The 24,767-nt window shown below is 32.1% G+C and overlaps 1 protein-coding gene across 1 annotated transcript in view; it reads right to left on the bottom strand.

Moving 5' to 3' along the window:
• The window catches only part of LOC145269171 (uncharacterized), a 113,924-nt gene that overhangs the window by 61,900 nt on the left and 27,257 nt on the right, over positions 1-24,767 (bottom strand). The window contains exons 3-4 of the mRNA XM_080124780.1: positions 9,197-9,303; positions 190-1,148 (exon numbers count right to left, since the gene is read on the bottom strand). Coding sequence (XP_079980906.1) covers positions 190-1,148; positions 9,197-9,303 — 1,066 coding nt within the window. The remainder of the gene's footprint in view (positions 1-189; positions 1,149-9,196; positions 9,304-24,767) is intronic.

The following is a 24,767-nucleotide window of genomic DNA, read 5'->3' as shown; positions in this document are numbered from 1 at the left end:
AGTTCTTCCAGTCTGTTATAGTATGCTTGGAGTGGAAAACAATTACCTTTCCTAAACACTTGATTTTATTATGACTGGAATTTATATCCGAGGGCTATTTTATGAATAGATGTTGTTCCCTTTATGACTGCCGTCTGTATTTTGTTATAGCTTTTTCTTCTAAGTATTTCTGTTCATATTTCAGAGAGAAAACGATTTCTCTGTACTATGAATAAGCATGTGCGTTTTTAAAGTTGATTTCACCGAAAACGAAGATTTGCATATTTCGCATGTAAACGGTTTTTCTCCGGTGTGTATACGTATGTGTACTTTAAGATACGACTTATGAGAAAATGCGGATCCACATAATTTACACGCGTATGGTTTTTCACCAGTGTGTATACGCATGTGACCTTTTAAGCTGCCCTTTTGTGAAAACGAAGACCCGCATACATCACAAGTATATGGCTTCTCGCCAGTGTGTATGAGCATGTGTCCTTTCAAGCTTCCCCTCTGTGAAAATGAAGATGTGCATATTTCACAGGAAAATGGTTTCTCTCCGGTGTGTTTACGCATGTGAACTTTAAAATTTCCTTTTAAGGAAAACGAAGATCCACAAATTTCACAGCAAAACCGTTTCTCCCCGGTGTGTATATGCATGTGGTTCATCAAGATCGCCTGCTGAGAGAACGATGATCGACAGATCTCACACGAAAATGGTTTCTCTCCAGTGTGTATATGCATGTGTTTGGTCAAGATGGATTTCTGAGAGAATGACGACTCACAGATATCGCACGAGAACGGCTTGACCTTTGTGTGTATACGCATGTGCGTGGTAAGATTGGATTTCCCCGAGAATGAAGAACCGCACACGTCACAGGCAAACGGCTTCTCACCAGTGTGTATACGGACGTGTTTTGTCAGGCTCGATTTCTGGGAGAACGCAGATGAGCAGATTTCGCAGGCAAAAGGTTTCTCACCCGTGTGAATGCGAACATGTTTGGTTAAAATTGATTTCTCGGAAAAGGAAGATCCGCATATTTCGCATGAGAAGGGTTTCTCACCACTGTGTACGCGCAGGTGTCGATTCAGCTTTGCTTTTTGTGCAAACGAAGATCCACATTGGCTGCAGGGAAAGGAGTTCGGTTCTTTGAGCTTAGGCATTGTATCTGTAAATACAATATATGAAGTAGATAAACATATGAAGACAAATATATAAGGAATTTTAATGTTATGAAATTAACTGAATTTTAATGAATCTATACTGTTTGATAAAATGTGTATCCTAATAAACAACATATCTGTAAAACAATAAAACATTAAGACAAATACAAATTTAAGTGCTATATATATATTCTATATAATAATAATATATATACTATTCATGTTCTATATAAAACAAATGTGTTACAATGTTCAACAGTAAAACAAAACAATGCAATAAATTTTAATGCTATGAAGGTTTCATTATTATGCAAATCAGGAATTTGTTTGAGTCTAGGAAGGTTATATATATTATTTTAATTGGAATTCATTATTGAGTGGAGTATTATCTATATTAATTTATTGCGGACTATTATTCTCATCTTTATTAGTTTTTGTTTCACAACGTTCCGGACAACTATTCCTCTGTCCTTTATGGTAACCACGATGGATAGGAACTTCGAATCTCCTAACTGCATTTGATAGAGACATTGAATCTCTACGGTTCCAGATGAGAATTGTCTGAAGATAGTGGTTTCAATCCTACCCAAAGCCGGCCAGAGGCTTACTTGGCCAAAAACATGGTGAGACGACAACAACTATGGATGGCAGTGATTGCTGAGAATGCAGTTAGGAGATTCAAAGTTCCTAACCGTCGCGGTTATCACTTGACAAAGGCCAGAGGAATAGTTTGCCGAAACGTCATGAAACAACTAATAAAGATGAGAATAATAGTCTGCAATAAATAATCTAGGAAGGTTGTCATCCAGGACTGAAGAAGTTAGAACAGATACATTGAGAGCATTGTCAAGGCTGTTACGAAGAAAGTGGGCTCTCTCTACTATGCTAGAAAGCTATTTATGTCTGAAAATGTCCTTATCTCTACAAGGCCACCATTTATGTATAGAGTACTGTTGTCACATTTGGGCTGGTGCATCTGCTACGTCTCTCGCTCCGGGACAGGGTTCAAAAGAGAGTCGCCAACCTGATAGGTCCTAAAGTGTCATCTAAACTTCAACCTCTGTCCCATCGATGTAATGTTGCAACCCTCTGCCTGTTCTACAAGTATTTTACTGGTGAATGCTCCAATGAACTACAAGCCCTTGTACCCCCTCAACAAACAGCAAAATCCCACCCTTACACAGTAGAGATCCATAGACGTAAGAAAGCCTTCTACTCTATTAGTTTCTTCCTCAGAGCTGCTAGACTTTGGAACTCCCTTCTGAGTTTCTGCTTCTCCATTGTACTGACATGCAGAAATACAAGTGTAATGTGAACGGACATCTTGCTGCTCAACTTCCTACATAGTATTCTTGCAATTTATGTCCCCAACAGTAGCCCCATACATCAAAGTGGTACTGTGCCTTGTTTGGGGTGAAAATGGAAAAAAGAAATTTAATGTTCAAGGATACATATATAAAATTTCTTTTCATAAAAAAAATGTGTATTTAGATATTCTACATAAATATCAAATAATTTTACATTTATTTAATTAAAAGGCATATATTTGGTTTGTATCTTTTACAAGCAAATCCTTGTATCGGTTTTCTCTTTTTTCTACTTCTGTCATGTCAAATATTACTGAAACGCTTCCTTCAGAGTAATAATTGACTCATTACTAATTTTTAAGCATCATCAGTTTAATTTTTATGTAGGAACTAAAATAAAATGTTCTCCTTTGGAAAACTCTCTCATAATAATTACCTTAAACATCAGTCATGGAAATGCAAGAAATTTTAATATAAATTAACTAAATCTACGTTTCAATGAATCAAACTATACAAATAATCATCAAGGGTATGAGTTTTATCATAGAAACGATTTAATTTGAATAAAATATGCATCACGTGTGCTTGAAAGCCAAATCACAAGTCAAGATTATGAAAATAAACAAATATTTTACTTGCTTGATATTTATAATTTATAAATATATTTCAGAGTCAAACTCCATCCTTAGTATCTTGTACATCTTTTTTTTTCTTTTTTTCCTTCTTTCTTGCTATGTTGTAAAGTTGAAGACAGAAAAGTCAGTAAAGATACGCATGTTGTCTCTCAGCAGTTGTATTTTGAAATACCGGAACGGTGCATCGGCTATGTGAGATTAACGTCAGGGGTGTGAGTTCTGTTATAGAAGCATTGATTTAATCTGAATAAAATAAAATATGCATTAGGTGCACGTGAAAGCCAAATCAAAAGTAATATATTTCTTTTTTATTTTCGTAATATTGTGTTGTTATTTGGCTTTCAAGTGTTTTATTTTCGTAATATTGTGTTGTTATTTGGCTTTCAAGTGTTTTATTTTTGTAATATTGTGTTATTTGGCTTTCAAGTGTTTTATTTTTGTAATATTGTGTTATTTGGCTTTCAAGTGTTTTATTTTCGTAATATTGTGTTATTTGGCTTTCAAGTGTTTTATTTTCATAATATTGTGTTATTTGGCTTTCAAGTGTTTTATTTTTGTAATATTGTGTTATTTGGCTTTCAAGTGTTTTATTTTCGTAATATTGTGTTATTTGGCTTTCAAGTGTTTTATTTTCATAATATTGTGTTATTTGGCTTTCAAGTGTTTTATTTTCGTAATATTGTGTTATTTGGCTTTCAAGTGTTTTATTTTTGTAATATTGTGTTATTTGGCTTTCAAGTGTTTTATTTTCGTAATATTGTGTTATTTGGCTTTCAAGTGTTTTATTTTCATAATATTGTGTTATTTGGCTTTCAAGTGTTTTATTTTTGTAATATTGTGTTATTTGGCTTTCAAGTGTTTTATTTTCATAATATTGTGTTATTTGGCTTTCAAGTGTTTTATTTTCATAATATTGTGTTATTTGGCTTTCAAGTGTTTTATTTTTGTAATATTGTGTTATTTGGCTTTCAAGTGTTTTATTTTCATAATATTGTGTTATTTGGCTTTCAAGTGTTTTATTTTCATAATATTGTGTTATTTGGCTTTCAAGTGTTTTATTTTCGTAATATTGTGTTATTTGGCTTTCAAGTGTTTTATTTTCGTAATATTGTGTTATTTGGCTTTCAAGTGTTTTATTTTTGTAATATTGTGTTATTTGGCTTTCAAGTGTTTTATTTTCGTAAAATTGTGTTATTTGGCTTTCAAGTGTTTTATTTTTGTAATATTGTGTTATTTGGCTTTCAAGTGTTTTATTTTTGTAATATTGTGTTATTTGGCTTTCAAGTGTTTTATTTTCGTAATATTGTGTTATTTGGCTTTCAAGTGTTTTATTTTCGTAATATTGTGTTATTTGGCTTTCAAGTGTTTTATTTTTGTAATATTGTGTTATTTGGCTTTCAAGTGTTTTATTTTCCTAATATTGTGTTATTTGGCTTTCAAGTGTTTTATTTTCGTAATATTGTGTTATTTGGCTTTCAAGTGTTTTATTTTCGTAATATTGTGTTATTTGGCTTTCAAGTGTTTTATTTTCGTAATATTGTGTTATTTGGCTTTCAAGTGTTTTATTTTCGTAATATTGTGTTATTTGGCTTTCAAGTGTTTTATTTTCGTAAAATTGTGTTATTTGGCTTTCAAGTGTTTTATTTTTGTAATATTGTGTTATTTGGCTTTCAAGTGTTTTATTTTTGTAATATTGTGTTATTTGGCTTTCAAGTGTTTTATTTTCGTAATATTGTGTTATTTGGCTTTCAAGTGTTTTATTTTTGTAATATTGTGTTATTTGGCTTTCAAGTGTTTTATTTTCCTAATATTGTGTTATTTGGCTTTCAAGTGTTTTATTTTCGTAATATTGTGTTATTTGGCTTTCAAGTGTTTTATTTTTGTAATATTGTGTTATTTGGCTTTCAAGTGTTTTATTTTCGTAATATTGTGTTATTTGGCTTTCAAGTGTTTTATTTTCGTAATATTGTGTTATTTGGCTTTCAAGTGTTTTATTTTTGTAATATTGTGTTATTTGGCTTTCAAGTGTTTTATTTTTGTAATATTGTGTTATTTGGCTTTCAAGTGTTTTATTTTCGTAAAATTGTGTTATTTGGCTTTCAAGTGTTTTATTTTTGTAATATTGTGTTATTTGGCTTTCAAGTGTTTTATTTTCGTAATATTGTGTTATTTGGCTTTCAAGTGTTTTATTTTTGTAATATTGTGTTATTTGGCTTTCAAGTGTTTTATTTTTGTAATATTGTGTTATTTGGCTTTCAAGTGTTTTATTTTCGTAAAATTGTGTTATTTGGCTTTCAAGTGTTTTATTTTTGTAATATTGTGTTATTTGGCTTTCAAGTGTTTTATTTTCGTAATATTGTGTTATTTGGCTTTCAAGTGTTTTATTTTCGTAAAATTGTGTTATTTGGCTTTCAAGTGTTTTATTTTTGTAATATTGTGTTATTTGGCTTTCAAGTGTTTTATTTTTGTAATATTGTGTTATTTGGCTTTCAAGTGTTTTATTTTCGTAATATTGTGTTATTTGGCTTTCAAGTGTTTTATTTTTGTAATATTGTGTTATTTGGCTTTCAAGTGTTTTATTTTTGTAATATTGTGTTATTTGGCTTTCAAGTGTTTTATTTTCGTAAAATTGTGTTATTTGGCTTTCAAGTGTTTTATTTTTGTAATATTGTGTTATTTGGCTTTCAAGTGTTTTATTTTCGTAAAATTGTGTTATTTGGCTTTCAAGTGTTTTATTTTCGTAATATTGTGTTATTTGGCTTTCAAGTGTTTTATTTTCGTAATATTGTGTTATTTGGCTTTCAAGTGTTTTATTTTCGTAATATTGTGTTATTTGGCTTTCAAGTGTTTTATTTTCGTAATATTGTGTTATTTGGCTTTCAAGTGTTTTATTTTTGTAATATTGTGTTATTTGGCTTTCAAGTGTTTTATTTTCGTAATATTGTGTTATTTGGCTTTCAAGTGTTTTATTTTTGTAATATTGTGTTATTTGGCTTTCAAGTGTTTTATTTTCGTAAAATTGTGTTATTTGGCTTTCAAGTGTTTTATTTTTGTAATATTGTGTTATTTGGCTTTCAAGTGTTTTATTTTCGTAATATTGTGTTATTTGGCTTTCAAGTGTTTTATTTTCGTAATATTGTGTTGTTATTTGGCTTTCAAGTGTTTTATTTTCGTAATATTGTGTTATTTGGCTTTCAAGTGTTTTATTTTCGTAATATTGTGTTATTTGGCTTTCAAGTGTTTTATTTTTGTAATATTGTGTTATTTGGCTTTCAAGTGTTTTATTTTCGTAAAATTGTGTTATTTGGCTTTCAAGTGTTTTATTTTTGTAATATTGTGTTATTTGGCTTTCAAGTGTTTTATTTTCGTAAAATTGTGTTATTTGGCTTTCAAGTGTTTTATTTTTGTAATATTGTGTTATTTGGCTTTCAAGTGTTTTATTTTCGTAATATTGTGTTATTTGGCTTTCAAGTGTTTTATTTTCGTAATATTGTGTTGTTATTTGGCTTTCAAGTGTTTTATTTTCGTAATATTGTGTTATTTGGCTTTCAAGTGTTTTATTTTCGTAATATTGTGTTATTTGGCTTTCAAGTGTTTTATTTTTGTAATATTGTGTTATTTGGCTTTCAAGTGTTTTATTTTCGTAAAATTGTGTTATTTGGCTTTCAAGTGTTTTATTTTTGTAATATTGTGTTATTTGGCTTTCAAGTGTTTTATTTTTGTAATATTGTGTTATTTGGCTTTCAAGTGTTTTATTTTCGTAATATTGTGTTATTTGGCTTTCAAGTGTTTTATTTTCGTAATATTGTGTTATTTGGCTTTCAAGTGTTTTATTTTCGTAATATTGTGTTATTTGGCTTTCAAGTGTTTTATTTTTGTAATATTGTGTTATTTGGCTTTCAAGTGTTTTATTTTCGTAAAATTGTGTTATTTGGCTTTCAAGTGTTTTATTTTTGTAATATTGTGTTATTTGGCTTTCAAGTGTTTTATTTTCGTAAAATTGTGTTATTTGGCTTTCAAGTGTTTTATTTTTGTAATATTGTGTTATTTGGCTTTCAAGTGTTTTATTTTCGTAATATTGTGTTATTTGGCTTTCAAGTGTTTTATTTTCGTAATATTGTGTTATTTGGCTTTCAAGTGTTTTATTTTCGTAAAATTGTGTTATTTGGCTTTTAAGTGTTTTATTTTCGTAATATTGTGTTATTTGGCTTTCAAGTGTTTTATTTTCGTAATATTGTGTTATTTGGCTTTCAAGTGTTTTATTTTCGTAATATTGTGTTATTTGGCTTTTAAGTGTTTTATTTTCGTAATATTGTGTTATTTGGCTTTCAAGTGTTTTATTTTTGTAATATTGTGTTATTTGGCTTTCAAGTGTTTTATTTTTGTAATATTGTGTTATTTGGCTTTCAAGTGTTTTATTTTTGTAATATTGTGTTATTTGGCTTTCAAGTGTTTTATTTTCGTAAAATTGTGTTATTTGGCTTTTAAGTGTTTTATTTTCGTAAAATTGTGTTATTTGGCTTTTAAGTGTTTTATTTTCGTAAAATTGTGTTATTTGGCTTTCAAGTGTTTTATTTTCGTAATATTGTGTTATTTGGCTTTTAAGTGTTTTATTTTCGTAATATTGTGTTATTTGGCTTTCAAGTGTTTTATTTTCGTAATATTGTGTTATTTGGCTTTCAAGTGTTTTATTTTCGTAATATTGTGTTATTTGGCTTTTAAGTGTTTTATTTTCGTAATATTGTGTTATTTGGCTTTCAAGTGTTTTATTTTTGTAATATTGTGTTATTTGGCTTTCAAGTGTTTTATTTTTGTAATATTGTGTTATTTGGCTTTCAAGTGTTTTATTTTTGTAATATTGTGTTATTTGGCTTTCAAGTGTTTTATTTTTGTAATATTGTGTTATTTGGCTTTCAAGTGTTTTATTTTTGTAATATTGTGTTATTTGGCTTTCAAGTGTTTTATTTTTGTAATATTGTGTTATTTGGCTTTCAAGTGTTTTATTTTTGTAATATTGTGTTATTTGGCTTTCAAGTGTTTTATTTTTGTAATATTGTGTTGTTATTTGGCTTTCAAGTGTTTTATTTTTGTAATATTGTGTTGTTATTTGGCTTTCAAGTGTTTTATTTTCGTAATATTGTGTTGTTATTTGGCTTTCAAGTGCACCTGATGCATATTTTATTTTAAATAAATAATCATGTTTTATGAAAAATAAACATTTACTCAAATGTTCAACGATATCTAATTAATGCTTTATTGACATAAATATCAAATAATTAGGATCACAAAATAAATGACAACCAAATACACGGATTGTGTAAATAAGAATGTTAGTGAACCATAAAGATGTACAGGGTAGAATGATAACATTGTCGCCCTAAAAAAAAAACAAAACACTACAGCTTTATTTTAAAACATGTATTGAAAAAAATCAATTCAGGTAACTTTATTATGTCGTAGAGCTGACATCTATTCAATGTAGCAACGGTTAGGCTAATCATCGTCTTGGTATGGGTCTGGAACTGGGAGCATGCCTTTTCTACAAGCACCGGCAAGAGCTTGATGAATACTCGGCAGATGGCGGTGATCAGGCTGGCTTTGGTGTTGTGAGAGGTCATGTTGGTGATAGTCTGGATGTATGAGCAAACGAAGTAGTCCAGCGGGTTCAGGTCGAGGGAGGAGAGATGGGCTAGTGAGATACCAGGGATACAGCACTCATTCTGAAGCCAAGCCTGGGCTTCCTTGGACTTGCTGGGTGGGGTGGGAGGTCACTGTTTCTTACGACTTTTATATACTCCCTAGATTATAATATGTCCGATTTATGAAAGGAAGTCGTCTGTATCTTTTATTTCAGTGACTTTTACGTTACAAAATTTGTGCTGTGATTTCATTTCTCTACTACCATGTTTGACCTAGAAAACCACATGTTGACGTTCGTTTAACCGCTCAGTTTTTTAACGTTTAATTTCAATCATTCCCACTTCTCTGCCCTTGTAGCGCCATGGTAAGTTATCAGGCTATTCACCTCAAGGTTTCGGGTTCGAGCCTACCTCCCTTCCAAGACATTTTTTTCTTTTACACCTACAAACACCCAGGCAACGCCGGGCACACCTGCTAGTGCCAAGTCCTGTTGCCACACCCAGGGTCTACCAGTAGCAACCTGATTACACCAGGCGATCATCACACTATTCAGCATATCCAGTATGCTTTGGTGTTGACTTTCAAGCCAACATCAAAGATGTGAGGTGGCATGATGTGGCCCTTACTTGAAACCACACCAAAGGCCATAACCATGGGTTGTCAAGTGTATTAAGCTGTGCCCTTAAGTGTTGAACCGTCTGGATTTTATTTTGAAGGTGCTGGCAATGGTCCTGTTTTCATAACATGGATTAATAGAGAGTGTGAGTAGTACAGTGGCGCATCTCCAATCTTGCTTGTTGAACATTGTGTCACTTTCAGACATGATTGAAGGCTCCTACCACTCTTCGCATTTGTACATAACTGACCAATTAGTAGATAGTCTGCAACAAAAAAAAGATAACTGGTTTTCATTAAATAGAAATGGAATCAGGTCGTCTTTTCTAGGACGACAATTTTATCAGTCCATCTTGTAGATAAGAAAAGAGAATTGATTCTATTACTGGCATCGCAGGAACTAGTGAAGAGAAATGTCTGGTTACATGACAGAGCGAATTGCCTGAGAAAAAAGGCTCTATTAAATTTAAAAGGCATTGGTATTAGTAGATATCTTAAATTGATTTAAAAGTGTAGCAAAAAATGTTAATATCATAAAATTGACTGAATATAGGCTTCAATGAATCAATATATATTAATATTCGTCTATAATATAAAAGCGAAAGTGTGTGTGTGCATTTTTTTTTGTATGTCTGCCAAAGGCTTTTGGAGGTGGAGGATCTCAGGGGTGGGGGCTTTTTGAGGTGGAGAATCTCAGGGGTGGGGGGTCACTGTTTCTAACAACTTTTTATATACTCCCTAGATTATAATATGTCCGATTTATGAAAGGAAACCGTCTGTATCTTTTATTTCAGTGACTTTTATGTTACAAAATTTGTGCTGTCATTTCATTTCTCTGCTGCTATGGTTTGATGTTTTACCTAGAAAACCACATGTTGATGTTCGTTTAACCACTTGGCTTTTTAACGTTTAATTTCAATCATTCCCACTTCTCTGCCCTCGTAGCGTCATGGTAAGTTATCAGGCTATTCACCTCAAGGCTTCGGGTTTGAGCCTACCTACATTCCAAGACATTTTTTTCTTTTACACCTACAAACACCCAGGCAATGCCGGGCACACCCGCTAGTCTATTATATAAAAGCGAAAATGTGTGTGTGTGTGTGTGTGCACTTTTTTGTATTTCTGGCAAAGGTTTTTTCAGAGGGGGCGATCAGGGGGGTGGGTTATCATCGCTTAGAACTTTTTATATACTCCCTAGATTATAATATCTCTGATTTACAAAAGGAGATCATCTCAATCTTTTATTTGAGCGACTTTTACATGCTATTTTTGTGCTATTTTTTTTTCGCCTGTTTGTTTGGCTTTTCCATATAAGGCTGAAACTAAAAATTGAAAGCAAAGTGTGTTCTCGGCCTTTTGTGCCAGCATGTCCAGAAGCAATCAGCTTTGATCAATGCGGGGGAAAACCTGTGATATCAGACAATTGTTATTCATTTGGACACTCCCCTTTTTGTGGGGGAGCTGGTTTTCCCAAACATCTTGGGGAAACAAACAAATACACAGACAGCGTAAAGCTTAACTGGCTCAGCATGATTTCATTTCTCTATGGAGTGATTTTCGAACTAAAAAACCAGCGTCTTTCTTAATTGTTTAATTTCAACGATTCTCACATCTCTGCCCTCTTAGCGTCATCGTAAGATGTCAGGCTTCCTTTTTTGCCTTTGCTTCAAGGCTTTGGGTTTGAGCCTACCTGCCTACTAAAACTTTTTTTTCCTACACATACACACCGACAAACCCGGGCAACGCCGGCCACCCCCACTAGTATATTATAAAAAAGCTTTAGTACAGCAGCACATCTCCGCTCTCACCCATTGAACATTGTGTCAAGTTCAGACATGATTGAAGGCTCCTATCACTCTTGGGATTTGCACGCAACTGACCAACTAGTAGATAGTCTGCAACAAAAAAAAGATAATCGGTTTTCATTAAATAGAAATGGAATCAGGTCGTCTTTTCTAGAGAGACAATATTATCGTTCGACCTTGTAGATAATGAAAGAGAATTGCTTCCATTATGGGCATCACAGGAACTAGAAGTAGATATCTTAAACTGATTTAAAAGTGTAGCAAGAAATGTTAATATCATAAAAGTGACTGAATACAGGTTTCAATAAATCATAATATAAAAGCAATGATAAATTTGTAACGTTACTCCTTTCTTTTGTCAGAACAAAAATCTAATTTCTAAACCAAAGTAACTGTTTATTTATTTGCTTCCCCACTGAGCAAATTAGGCACAAGGCCGTTTTTTAATGTGGAGAGAGAGGGAGGGGGGGAGGGAAAGGGGGATCCAGCTCCCGAGAGGTGGGAAATGGGAGCTGGATAGTAACTGTGGTCGTAGGGTGATCCCTACCTTGACCAAGTTCAGATATGTGGGGTTACCCCCACATATGGTCTTTGCTAGTCATAGCTAGTCTTTGCTTGCAGCATCTGTCGGAACAGAGACTACACTTTGATCTTGTCCCCGAAAACAATCATGATTTAAAAGTTACTCAAATTTCTTAATGTTTTTAAATTTTTTGAAGTAAAAATATACACTGAAACAGTATTAAATAATTCACTCAAAAAGATAACAAGAATGAAAGAAACTGGAAGAGAGTTCCACAACCTTGTCCTTAAAAAGAAGCTACTGGAATAGGAAGCTCTATTACAATGAGGTATTAGAACAGTGAATTCCTGATACCGATACAATGACTGATCAAAATTATTTAAAAATTTTGAAGTGTAGAGTTTTTCGGGGAGGGGCTGGGGGGGTTGTATTACTGCAAAATCCAAAAGATAGAGCGTTACAGATGTAACACTTCATCTTTGGCCTTTGCAGCAGATGTGTATTAGTCTCCGCATTCAAAGGGTTTCCTTAATATTTCAGCTGTTTTCATTATTGTTATTCGCTGTATATTTTGGGTTTTGCAGTAATACAACCCCAAATGTGCATATGTTTTTGCAAGACATAAAACTACACTTTCGGGCAATCTATAAATTTTAGTATTGCTGATAGTTGAAAATCGTAAATATTTATCTTTTTATCATTAATACGAGCCGTGGGAAATTAAATTTTAAACAAAAACAACCAAATTAAATATTTTTAAAATAGTGAAATAAGCACAAATTTTTTTCCGATACCCAAAATGTTCCGATTTTATTGATTCTGATTAAACATCCCAACATCTACGTTGAAGCTTATCGAAGCACATTCCATGGACATTTATTTTTTATGGAAATTGCTCAAGATGAGGCATGAAACAAGTTGATGTAAGAAGCGAACAAGAACGAAAACTGGTTATTACAAAGACATGAAGTGCTTTTTGACTTAGTCGTGAAAGGCCTAAGGCTGTGAGTAGAAGGAAAATAGTGAGCAGAAAGAGAGTTTCACAACCTTCTAGTACTTAAAAAGAAGCTTCTGAAATAAGAAGCTGTATTACAATGGGGTATTAAAACAGTGAATTGACGGAGATCACTAGACCAACAAGTCAAACGAGCTGGAACAAAGGAAGCAGGGAATAGATCAGACAATTCTGAGAGACATATGCCTTAATAGTATTTGTAGAAAAGACTAGCAACATAACGTTTATAAGAAAGAGGTTGCAGTGAAGAAGAAAGTGTGGCGGCCAATCAAATTACAGATGCGTTTCTACAATAGTATTGATAGAATGAAGTTCTCATAAGAATAACTTAATTTGAAGCCAACAAATGAAAAAGATTTCTTTTTAAATATAAAATATACAAAACAGAAATGTTACCATTTATATATATATATATATATAGCGTGTCCAGGGGTGATGAAAAAAACCAATAAAGTGCTCGATCATAGATGTGAGAGCTGAAGATACAATATTTATTATGACACTATATATACATATTTCAAGGTCGTACCATTGGTTTCGATACACCGAAAACAGTAATAATATACTGTGGAAAATCGGTATAATCTGTTCAGCGATATTTTTTAAATATGAAATTCTGAGTCTTAAACGCTCGTCTAGCGTTTCTTCTATGTTCGTTCATTTTGCATTAGTTCCAGATTTTTCTTTGTCACCGAAGAGATTATACCGATTTTCCACAGTATATTATTACTGTTTTCGGTGTATTGAAACCAATGGTACGACCTTGAAATATGTATATATAGTGTCATAATAAATATTGTGTGTATATATATATATATATATATATATATATGTGTATATATATATATATATATATATATATATATATATATATATATATATAAAAAGCAAATGCAGCGTGCACATTTTTATACGTCTCGTAAAGGCTTTTTTTGCCATGATTCTCGGGGGGGGGTTACTATTGCTTAGAAGTGTATATATACACCTAGGTAATAATATCTAGTATTTGTGAACGCGCGTCACATCTAGATTTACATCGACTTTTATAAAAATCGCGCTATTTCGCTGTGTTGCCTGTTTGTCTTGCTTTTTAGTGTAAATAAAGTGAAACGGTGTGTGTTCTTGTGTCATATAATCTTATTAAAGAGAGTCTTATTAAGAGTGAGAGTTTGTGTCTTATTAAAAAAGCGTCTTAGAGAGAGTTTTATTAAGAGATGTTGTTGTAAGAGATTGTTGTTGAGAGAGGTTGTTCGTGTTATGATGCTTCATATATATAAAATGTTTCTACTTAGAAGTGTAGAAGCTCTTAGAGTGAGGAGACAGTCTTCAGACAGCCTTAGTGTTCATATTGTGTATGTAAGATGTGTATGTAAATGCATTTTAAACCACATGATATACAAGACATATAATAACAATTTTCACTTTACCTTTTGGTAGAATTACAACACAAAGACAACGTTTATAAAAACACATGATGGGTTTATTTCTTCTCACGACCAGCCGTGGTTTTCTGAGTCAAGAATTCAAAGCTTCACATTCTAAGTTTCAAAAGTGACCGTCTCGCTTCTAGACGTTCGAATGTCCATGTCTGGACTGTTGTCTGTCGTCCTTAGACTCTCTCTCTGTTTCTCCTCCTTAACTCTAAAGTTTTCTAACTATATCTAGAACTTCCCATTTTCCATGACGTCATACACATGTTAAAACATGTGTCTTCTTTCACGTGTTCTGGACATGCGTGTCTAAAACTTTTTCCTTTGTTTACAAAAGGAATTTTAACCTATATTCCCAATAACCTATTTTTCCAATATGTTAAAAACATGTTTATTGAATTATCTTGTATAGTTGCATTCTTTCAATTGAATTTTTCATAACAGAATTGACAACGCACATTCTTTTCTTGAAACTATTTTATCTCTAAGCTAAACAATGGTTTGTTTTACATTCCATTTGCTAATTCTCTCTCATAATCTATTTCTAAACCTAATTTACGAGGTTCGAATTTCGTCTATTGCTATTTCATTTTCATTTTAACTAAATCTCTCTATTTTTATACTTACATGAAAAGGGGGCAGCCCTTATCATGTAACACTCGGCTTCCGCGCCGGAACATCCAGAAAGCAATCAGCTTTTGATCAATGTGGTGGAAACCTTATATCAGACAATTGCTTTCATATGGACACCCCTATTTTTTATGGGGAGCTGGTTTTCAACCCAACGTCTTGGGGAAACTAAACCAAAACGAACTTGACTGCGGGATTAATGTTTGACCTAATTCACTTTTTAGTTAATTCATCACATTTTTTTTTCCGCTTTCGCCTCAAGGATTCGAGTTCGACCCCCCCTCCCCAACTTTTTTTGGTTTTTCAAACACCCGGGCACTGCCGGACCGTTCATTATTATTTTTTTTTTAGAAGTTTTAACATTATTTGTTTTTATAATATTTAAACAGGGTTATTACTTCGCTTTGTAATCATTTTACCCTCCCCCGCACCCACACACGCCTCTAAAAACCTGGGCGACGCCAGGTACACCCGCTAGTAGGTAATAAAAGTTACTTTTTTACCTACCTGGCTCATTTTTTTTGTGTTTTTAAGTAACTTTAAATGCTATTTATTTCTTGCAAATATTCAGTTTTTATAACTTTGTAGCCAACAAGATGCTCGCTGACAATTTGTTTTATGGAAATCGCTTGAGACAAGGCATGAAGCCACTTGATGTAAGAAGCTAACAAGAATGAAAGGTAATCATTGCAAAGACAGGAGATGCCTATTGACCTTAGTTTTTAAAAAACCAAGGCTTAGGAAGATAGAAAACAGTGAGCAGGAAGAGAGTTCCCCAACCCTGTAGTTCTTAAAAGGAAGCAACTAGAATAGGAAGCTGTATTACAATTAGTATTAGAAGAGTAAATTTTTGGAGACTTCTAGACCAATGAGTCAAACGAGCTGGAACAAAGGAAGCAGGGGATAGATTAAACAATTCTGCAGAACTTATGTCATAATAGTATTTGTAGAAAAGACTGAGACTCACAACATCACATCTGTGAGAGAGAGGTTGTGGTAAAGAAGAAAATGTGCGGCCAATCAAATTACAGATACGTTTATGCAGTTTATTAAAAACCTTCAAATGGGACAAAGATTCAATAATAATAATAGTACCCTTTGCCGTCTTGACTCAGTACAAAACTGTCTTCGAAATCTAGTGAGCGAGGACCTTTTCGTCTCTCTACTTCCTTTTTCCTACAATGGAGAGGTTGCGGGACTGAATCTGTGCTATGGTTACTTTATGGAAGGTGTTCGACTGAGCTCCAGTCTATGGTTCCTTCAGTGTAAAACTTTCTCAACAAATACTTGTCTAGATACAACAACCGTTAAAAACTGTCCTAACTCTCTGTGTGCTAAAGTGAACGAAAATTCCCCGCAGAGTTTCTTTTCTAGAACTGCCCGACTGTTAACACAATACAGTGGGACTACTTCCTGTATGACTATAACATTGTCTCTAGTGCTTTGCATTTAGAAGAAAATTCACAGTTCTCACAATTTTTCATTGTATCGTTGAGTTAGGATTAAACAGAACTGGTGTTACGTTGTGGGGTTTGTGTATGACATGAACGGGTGTATATATTACATACAGAGATTCACCAGCCGAAATATGACAACAATACTCCATACATGGTTTGATATTAGATTTGTAGAGATAAAGAATAGTCTCAGGTGTGAGGAAATGTTTACAGCGATAGAAAGAACGGATTTTATGAGATGCAAAAATAGCAATGGATTTTAATATATGGACTTCTTTGATACGAAAGAAAGAAAGACCAAAAGGTTTTAGAGTCAATTTCTCATTGAGAGCAGAGCCATCCATAAAAATCTCAGAAAAAAGAAAAAAAAAGGATATGCTTGCTATTGAAAGACAATAGTTGACTTTAAACAGGATTAAACAATCCATAATTGAACCCAAATCAACTTCTAGATCAACTGCACATTTCAACTGATCCGAGGAAGACTAGCGAGAAGCAATACCAGATTAGTATTTCTTCTTCATAGTTTAATATATCTAAGACAAAAATTGAGCCTAATTCCTTTTATTACGAGTTGTTAGACAACAAGATGGTCACCTAGATTATTCTCCATAGAAAACAAGCTGGTCGCCAGCTTGTTGGCTTAGAACTCGTAAAAACCGAATATTTGAGATAAAATATAGAGCATTTAAAACTGCTTTAAAACACAAAAAAAAATGGACCAGGTAGGTAGAAAAGCAACATTTTTTTTTAATTTTTTTATTACATTTTCACCCCAAACAAGGCACATTGCCACTTTGGTGTAGGGGGCTACTATCAGGGGAAACATCTACTGGGGTACTATGTAGGGATTTGGGCAGCGAGATGTTGGTTCACATTGCACTTGAACTTATGCATGTCAGTACAGTTGGGGAAGCAGTGACCTGGAATGGAATTCCAAGGTCTAGCAGTTCTGGGGAAGAAACTACTGAAGTAGAAAGATCTTTTACATCTAGGGATCTCTACAGTGTGGGGGTGGGATTTTGCAGCTTGTCGGGTCTCTCGAGGGTGTTTATGTCATGGGGGCACAAGTGCTTGCAGTTCTTCAGAGCATTCACCATTATAATACTTGTAGAACAGGCAGAGGGATGCAACGTTTCGACGATGGGACAGAGGCTGAAGCTTAGATGCCAGTTTAGGGCCTATCAGATTTGCGACTCTCTTTTGAACCCTGTCAAGGAGCGAGAGACTAGTAGCAGATGCACCAGCCCAAATATGACAGCAATACTCCATACATGGGCGAATAGTGGCCTTGTAGAGGTACAGGATACTTTCAGGTGTTAGAAGTTTTCTAGCACGGTAGAGAGAGCCCACCTTCCTCGCAGCGGCCCTGGCAATGCTCTCGATGTAATTGTTCCAGCTCATGTTTCCTGTTAACGTTAGGCCAAGGAGCTTGAGAGACGTACTCTCAGATAAAGAGTCGTTGGCCATTGCTATAGGTGGTAGAGAAGGTTTCTTGTAATTATTGAATGAAACTAGTTTAGTCTTGATTTGATTTATGACCTTTTTTTTCATTTGTTGGCTTAACAGTACAATCCCCTAGAAATGTTACTAAAAGTAAGTTACTCTTCTACCTACCTGGATAAGTTTTATTTTTTTTACCGCAGATGACCATAAAGTTAACAAATAGACCCTCAGTGATCGCCCAAACATTGAAAATGAAACAAAATACTGATAGAACATTGCATTTTTGCACAATTAGTGACATTTATTGGATGTATTTCTATCAGTATTTACTTTTTAACTGATCACCAACATTCTTCACGCAGCCATTTTGTTTTTGTTCTAACTTCTAACACTAGGTTTGTTTTCAGACACAAAAAAAAGACCTTAAAATAAGTCAAAATCCATACACAAAAACTTATTCATGTAGGTAAAAGAGTAACTTATCTTTCCTTCGGTAACATTTATTCATTGTATATTTGTTTTATTTCTTTTTTCATGCCTCTTTTTAGCTATTCTGAAGAATGCCCCAAGTATATGTTTAAATTAATCAAAAAGCAATAATTTATAGATTTTTTTTTAATAATTGGTACTTCAAAATAAAATGTTGAAAACTTTTATCTTTTTAAAATAATTTTGGCTTTCTTCAAGATCAGCACTTGTCATTAAAAAAAAGTTTTCAAAAGGCTTTCTGCGATCCTATCAGCTAGACAAAAAAAAAGAAGTTTTTATTTGAACTTTTATAATAAAAAATATACTTACAAAATGAGATGTTAATTTTTTTTTAAATGTGGGAGGAATTAAAAAAAACTGTTTTTGTCCAGTCAACAGGATCGCAGAAAGCCTTTGTCAACACAAGGTTGCTGACCTTGAAGAAGGCCATAATTTCAAAATATTAAATTTAAAATGGTCGGGTTTGTTTAACAATCTACAGGCATATGAAAAAGCTGTCAAAAAACAAATATATAACAAATAAATGTTATTAAAGGTAAGATAAAATACTTTTCTACCTAACTGGATAATTTTTTAGTATTTTTATTTAATGTAACATCTTTATTCAGCTCGAAAAACATAGTGTTTACCGATGCACTGAAAAATTTAAAATGTCGCCGATAACTTTTTCCGTATGTCTGTGGATTGTAAAGCACACTCAAAAAGTCATTACTTCTCCAGCTTTTCTGATTAATCATTTTGTATTGTTTACATACATAAAAATAAATAAATAATAATAATAAATACCCGTAAAAATTCCTGGATGAAAATAATGACAATTTATGAATTGAAATGTTATACGGGTAAATTTTTACATTAATGGCAACTCAACATCAACACTCCTTTTTAAAATGACGACTTAAAAGTTTTCAGATATGCTGACAACGAATATCACATTTAAATTTGACACAGATAAGTAGTTATTTATTTGGATATTAAGGCATTTTTTCCACTGTATTACTTAATGAATATCAGTGGCGGTCACCATTCTTAACATGAGGAGGAAGAGGAGTGTTTTGTAACACTAAATATGGGGGAAAATGGCAGAAAATAAATATGGGGACATAGTTTCAAAAGCCAGTTATCATAATTTTTTTGTAGGTTTCCGACTACTTTTGGATTATATTTGAAAGATTAAAGCATACAGTTAATTTCCAAAATAAAAAAAACAACAAAAAAAATTACATGTGATCTGAATAAATAAAATATACAATAAAAAAAAAATGAACAATAGAAATGTATAAAAAAAATAATATGACTTACCTTTTGTAAAGCAAATAGATTTTTAATAACGAACTAGACAGACAATAAAATTAGTTTTAATCTATTCTGTTGATACATGTATCTACAAATGCTTGTCCTTACAGGCTTCCGTATATTTTCGAAAAAAAGTACAAATTTTGATTTCAACCTCTGTCCTAAGCTATTGAATTAAATTAAAAAATAAAAAAACACACCTTGTTTGTACAAAAAATAGCTTATTCTATTTGATTCTGCGAAGCCAGAATCTCTCAACAAATGAAGCCAGAATCTCTCAACAATTGAAAAACCGTCCTAGTGTAGAGCCCAAAATGTCAGAAAGTCAAAAGGCTCTCTGAAAATGATGTCAGGTAGTTAGCGGAAGGTAGGGTGAACTGATTTTCTTTTTTCCCCAGTTGTACATTCATACATTCTTATCGTGAACGTTTGTATAATTTTTACCATTTTTTAATTTAATTATTTTCTATTTTCCTGCTTTTAAATTAATAATAAAAGAAATTGATTTTTCAAGATTATATAAAAATGATGTTACACTGAAAGTTCCGAATTCATTCAAGTACATAAAATATTAGAATCTTACATATAAATATTATGCTAAACCTGTAATCTAAAAAAAAAAAAGTAGAAATATTTTTGGTAATCATAATTTTTTTGTGTGAAAATATTTAAGAAACAATGCTTAATTTAATGATAATACCAGTAGTTTGAGAAATTAAGTTTTCTTCAAGTGATATCAGAATTCATTAATACGGACTTTAAGGGCTTTTTCGTAATGTTTCTGAAAAAGGTTTTTTTTTGTTATAAATTTACGATGCTTTGTTTTCATAAAAAAAGCAAAAATAAATTCATTCATTAATTTTTTTTACTACTGAAAAAATAACTTTAGTAAAAGTATTTTTTGTTTAAACAAAATAAAACATTTCCACTAAGATTTAAATAAAAAATAATTGGTTCATTATATTCCGTGATCATTATTTGATAAACGCCGAAAATTTAATGAAAATTGGTTAACTTCCTGATATTTGATGAATTTTTAAGTAAAGGGAGCACCTGCTATTTATTTTGCATGTACCTATGTAACACGCGTGCGCTTTAGTACTTGTTCAGTTGGGAAAACATGGCCGCATGTGAAATGTCCGAATTAGCATACCGACGAGTAAGGGGGGATGGAAAGAAAAGACGATTTAAGTCTTGCAACGAAATGTCAACGTTGCTTACAAGCAGTCTTGTAAAAGTAACAAATGGGTAACGATGGTCGAAGTGTAATTTGTCTAAAAGACTACAACAACAACTACAGTAGAGCGGCCACCCCTTTTTATCTACTCCAACTCTCAGTCAACGAGATTCACGCGTGACTGAAATGTCTATTTAACTTGTAAGGAATAGGCACTCAGGTTCTTTGATTAACGGACCACCGGCCGTGTTGGTCAGAGCTACCAGCACTCCTTTCTTCCCTACCAACCTACCCTTGGCAAGTCAACCAATTGAAAATTCTCACAGAAAACATAATGGATCACATTGGATAATATAGGTCTTAACATCCAGAAAACTATTTGTCTATGCAAAATTTAAATGAGATATTCGTTTTTAGCATATTCAAACATAGAGAAATCAATTCAATGGTGTATATTGAGTTGCAGTTCAATAGGTACCTCCAAAATGTTGTGTACTACGTCATCAAACTAAACAAAAAACACAACGTCATCAGTTTGTGTGTTTATTGTAATTTCTATGGAAGGGCATTAGCACTATAAAATTTATTTGCAAATAATGTTATTTTACTATCGTTATTATTTTAGAATGGTAAATTAAGTGCATAAGTTCACAAAAAAGCAACTTCTCATATATTACGAAAAACAACTAGTCCGTGTTAATGATTTGAAGATATAAGAAAAAAGCTCGCAAAAATTCAAAATTTATACATTAAATGATAAATTTATCAGAAATTTCTGAATAAATAAAATATACAATAAAAAATGAACAATAAAAATGTATAAAAAAATAATATAAAACTTACCTTTTGTAAAGCAAATAGATTTTAATAACGAACTAGACAGACGATAAAATTAATTTTAATCTGTTCTGTTGATACATGTATCTACAAATGCTTGTCCTTACAGGCTTCCGTATATTTTTGAAAAAAAGCGCAAATTTTGATTTCAACCTCTGTCATTTTAAATAATCAAATCGAAACGAATTTTTTTTAATCGATTTTCTTTTGAAATTTTTATTATCTCAAGAGCCATATATTATATTATGTGAATATATTTTTTTTAATATTGGAAACCTGTTATATAAAAAATCGGTTTAAATTTCATATTGCGTAATATTTGAATTTAATATCATTTAAAGCTTTTTAAAAATACTTATTTTTTAGAATTCGTTTTTTTTTTTTTTGTAATTCAAATAATTATGTTACCGAGAAAAAAAAATCCAGAAAAATTATTCATTTCATTTTTTTTAACATAATATTAATGATTTTATGTCGAATTTTATTTACAACTTTAAGGTAAGTGAAAAAAATGATGGGATTTCATATAATATATATATATAACTATTTTTTTTTTATTTGATCTTTTCTGTTTTAAAAAATGCTGAAATTTTTATCGACTTACATTTATTTTTATTAGTTTTCGTAACATGAAATGGGGGGGGGTTGAACACCTAAAAAAAAAAATCATCTAATATAGTTAACGAAACGTACTTTTAATATGTAAGTTTATTTAACAATGAATAAATATCGAAAATTTCAGGTAAATATGACAATTATTTGATTTTTGCTAGATTTTTAAAACAGGTGCGTCAACGGCTTAAAACACGTTACTATATGGGAACGTGGTTTAAATGCGTCGATAATGTAAACACGATTTTTGTCTCGCATTTTCATAATTTTTGTATGCTGTAAGAAAATTTTTAAAAAAATTTGAAGTTTATTTGAAGCTTTTTTTATTAAATAGTAAAAAAGTTAGGATAATAATAATGAATTAATTACAGTTACATCGTGTTACATACAAGGGGGTTAAAACTAGGCGCGTTGAAGGTACCTACAGTTCAAGTAATCGGGAACCATTCGAATTAAAAATAATTGAAACCAATAATTCCTTCTGCGAAAGATTATTGCATTATCAAAAAACGAAATAGACTAGAATTTAATTGATGAAAATTAAAAAAAAAAAACCCCAATAAGTTGGAAATTATACTTGCATTTTGTTACGTCCTTTTGTGGTTGAAGTGTTTTTATTATGGGGAAAATGAAAACACGTTGATATTAAATAAATATTATATAATTGGAATACTTTCCAAGACTTGGTTTAATCTTTTGTGTTACCATCTGTAGTATTTCGGAGAGGTTTTTCAATGGTTTACAGACGTATTGAGAAAGTGTCATGGCGGATGTCGCAATAATCCATTTTTCCCACAATGCAAAAGGCACTTCCGGCCATACCATGAATGTTAATATTGTTTGTTTTTGTTTTTTAGTGCTTATTTAGATTAGCACTTATGGCGGCAATTAAAAGTAAAGAAAATAGGGGAAAGTCTGTATGATATACGGTCGGTACGTATATCATACATGGAACGAAGATATGACAAAAATCACGTAATTTGATCGTGTAATTTATTTATTTATTTATTTTGGTACTAGTGCAGAGAGTGATCCGGACGTAAATAATAACGTTATTGTTTAAAACGCCATGCTTAACATGGGGATGAGAGGGTGTTTTGTACCTATTCTATACTTCAACCTTACAATTGAATAAAAAAAAAACATATCATAAAACATTAATTAAGCTTGGAAATACGATATAAAAAATAGCGCGGATCACTCTATGCACTAGCACCATTTTTTTTTTTTTTCATAAAAAAAAAAAAAAATTATCAAATTTTACTCCGTGCCCATAAAGGGGACCAAAAAAAAAAAAAAAAAAAAAAATACCGGTGATGGTAAAATCAAGGGCAGACAACCGACTTTCATTTCAATCTAAAATTTTTTTTTTGTTTTTAGATAATGTCGGAAAGACAACAGAAACGTACAATTTAAAACCAAACACTAATTTATCAGCATGTAGTTTTCATTTTATTTTTCATTTTTCAGAACATAAAATTTTCAAGTAATGAAAGCATTATTTTAGAAGGGTCATTTTATATCAATTAAAAACAAAATTTGGAGAATATTAATCAGTATATAACGCCAAATTTGTTTAAAAATAAGACAAAACAAAAAACAAACTACTTGATTAATTTTGGTAATTTTGGAATATACTGTCTTCATTCCGTGACAAGTAGGTACAAGGTACACACTAAAAATTTTGTCGCTTCTACACTATTGGAACGAGATTTAGGAAATCGTAATACTGAATTCCACACGAAAAACAATGGCATATTCCTCGTATTTTTAAGATGATTATATAAAAAATTACGAAAATCGATAAGGTAGAAAATTATTTATTAAAAAAACTAAAAAAAAAAAAAAAAATAGAATTTGATGAAAATGACCGTAAGACACAGGAGAGTTCAAAAGGGAGGTAATTTTCCGTTTTGATTTAAACAAGATGGCCGCAATTTTTCACCTGCTAACACAATTTTTTTTTTTTTAATAATTCAGTAATGTTCAGGTAATTTCGACCGCATGATTTGGAAACTATTGTTGTAACTTTTAGAATTGACAAAAAATCCAATTTACAAAATCTCCACTACTTATGATTACTACGCTATAATCTGTGGGAACATGATGAGAATTGGCAGCCAATCTGATGTTAACGCATCCACCATGAGAGACAAAATCGTCGTTTGTACATGGCTCCACGCATCGCTTCCGTTTGGAAAAAGAAAAATAAGATAACCACAAAAGAATTATCAACCAATGGCAGAGCTCCACGCCTAAAATAAAGGCCTAAAATATCACAGTCACTAAGAGCCGGTTTGCCACTATAAAATGAGGGGACCAAAAAGGAGGGGAGAGGAGATTCGCCCTGCTGCGTCAGTGAACGCATGGACGGATTCTCCCACCCGACCTAAAGAGATGAAGAAGAAAAAGAAATAAGGCACCAGTGAACTGAAGCCGACTACGCTCTCATGTTATGGGCCAAAACGCCTTCAATTCTAAACAATGCCTAATTCACACAAACCAAAGAAGAAAAGGAGAAAAACATAGGAGGCGAAGACGCCGTGCTGCTAGCTGTTGATGAAAGAAGTTGCCGCTTCCAAGTTAAAAGCTAGGACACATATCACCGACAGTAGCACGACCAGCCACCCACTTACCACCCCCATCGTCTGAAAAGATAAGTACGTTTACGAACATTCATTCTTTGTTAAATTATACAAGCCTACAAAAG

This window comes from Euprymna scolopes, chromosome 45 (genome assembly GCF_053919585.1).
Source record: "Euprymna scolopes isolate OS-2025 chromosome 45, ASM5391958v1, whole genome shotgun sequence".
NCBI lineage: Eukaryota > Metazoa > Mollusca > Cephalopoda > Sepiida > Sepiolidae > Euprymna > Euprymna scolopes.
The sequence above is the reverse complement of the archived record's forward strand: the minus strand, read 5'-3'. Positions and strand labels throughout refer to the sequence as shown.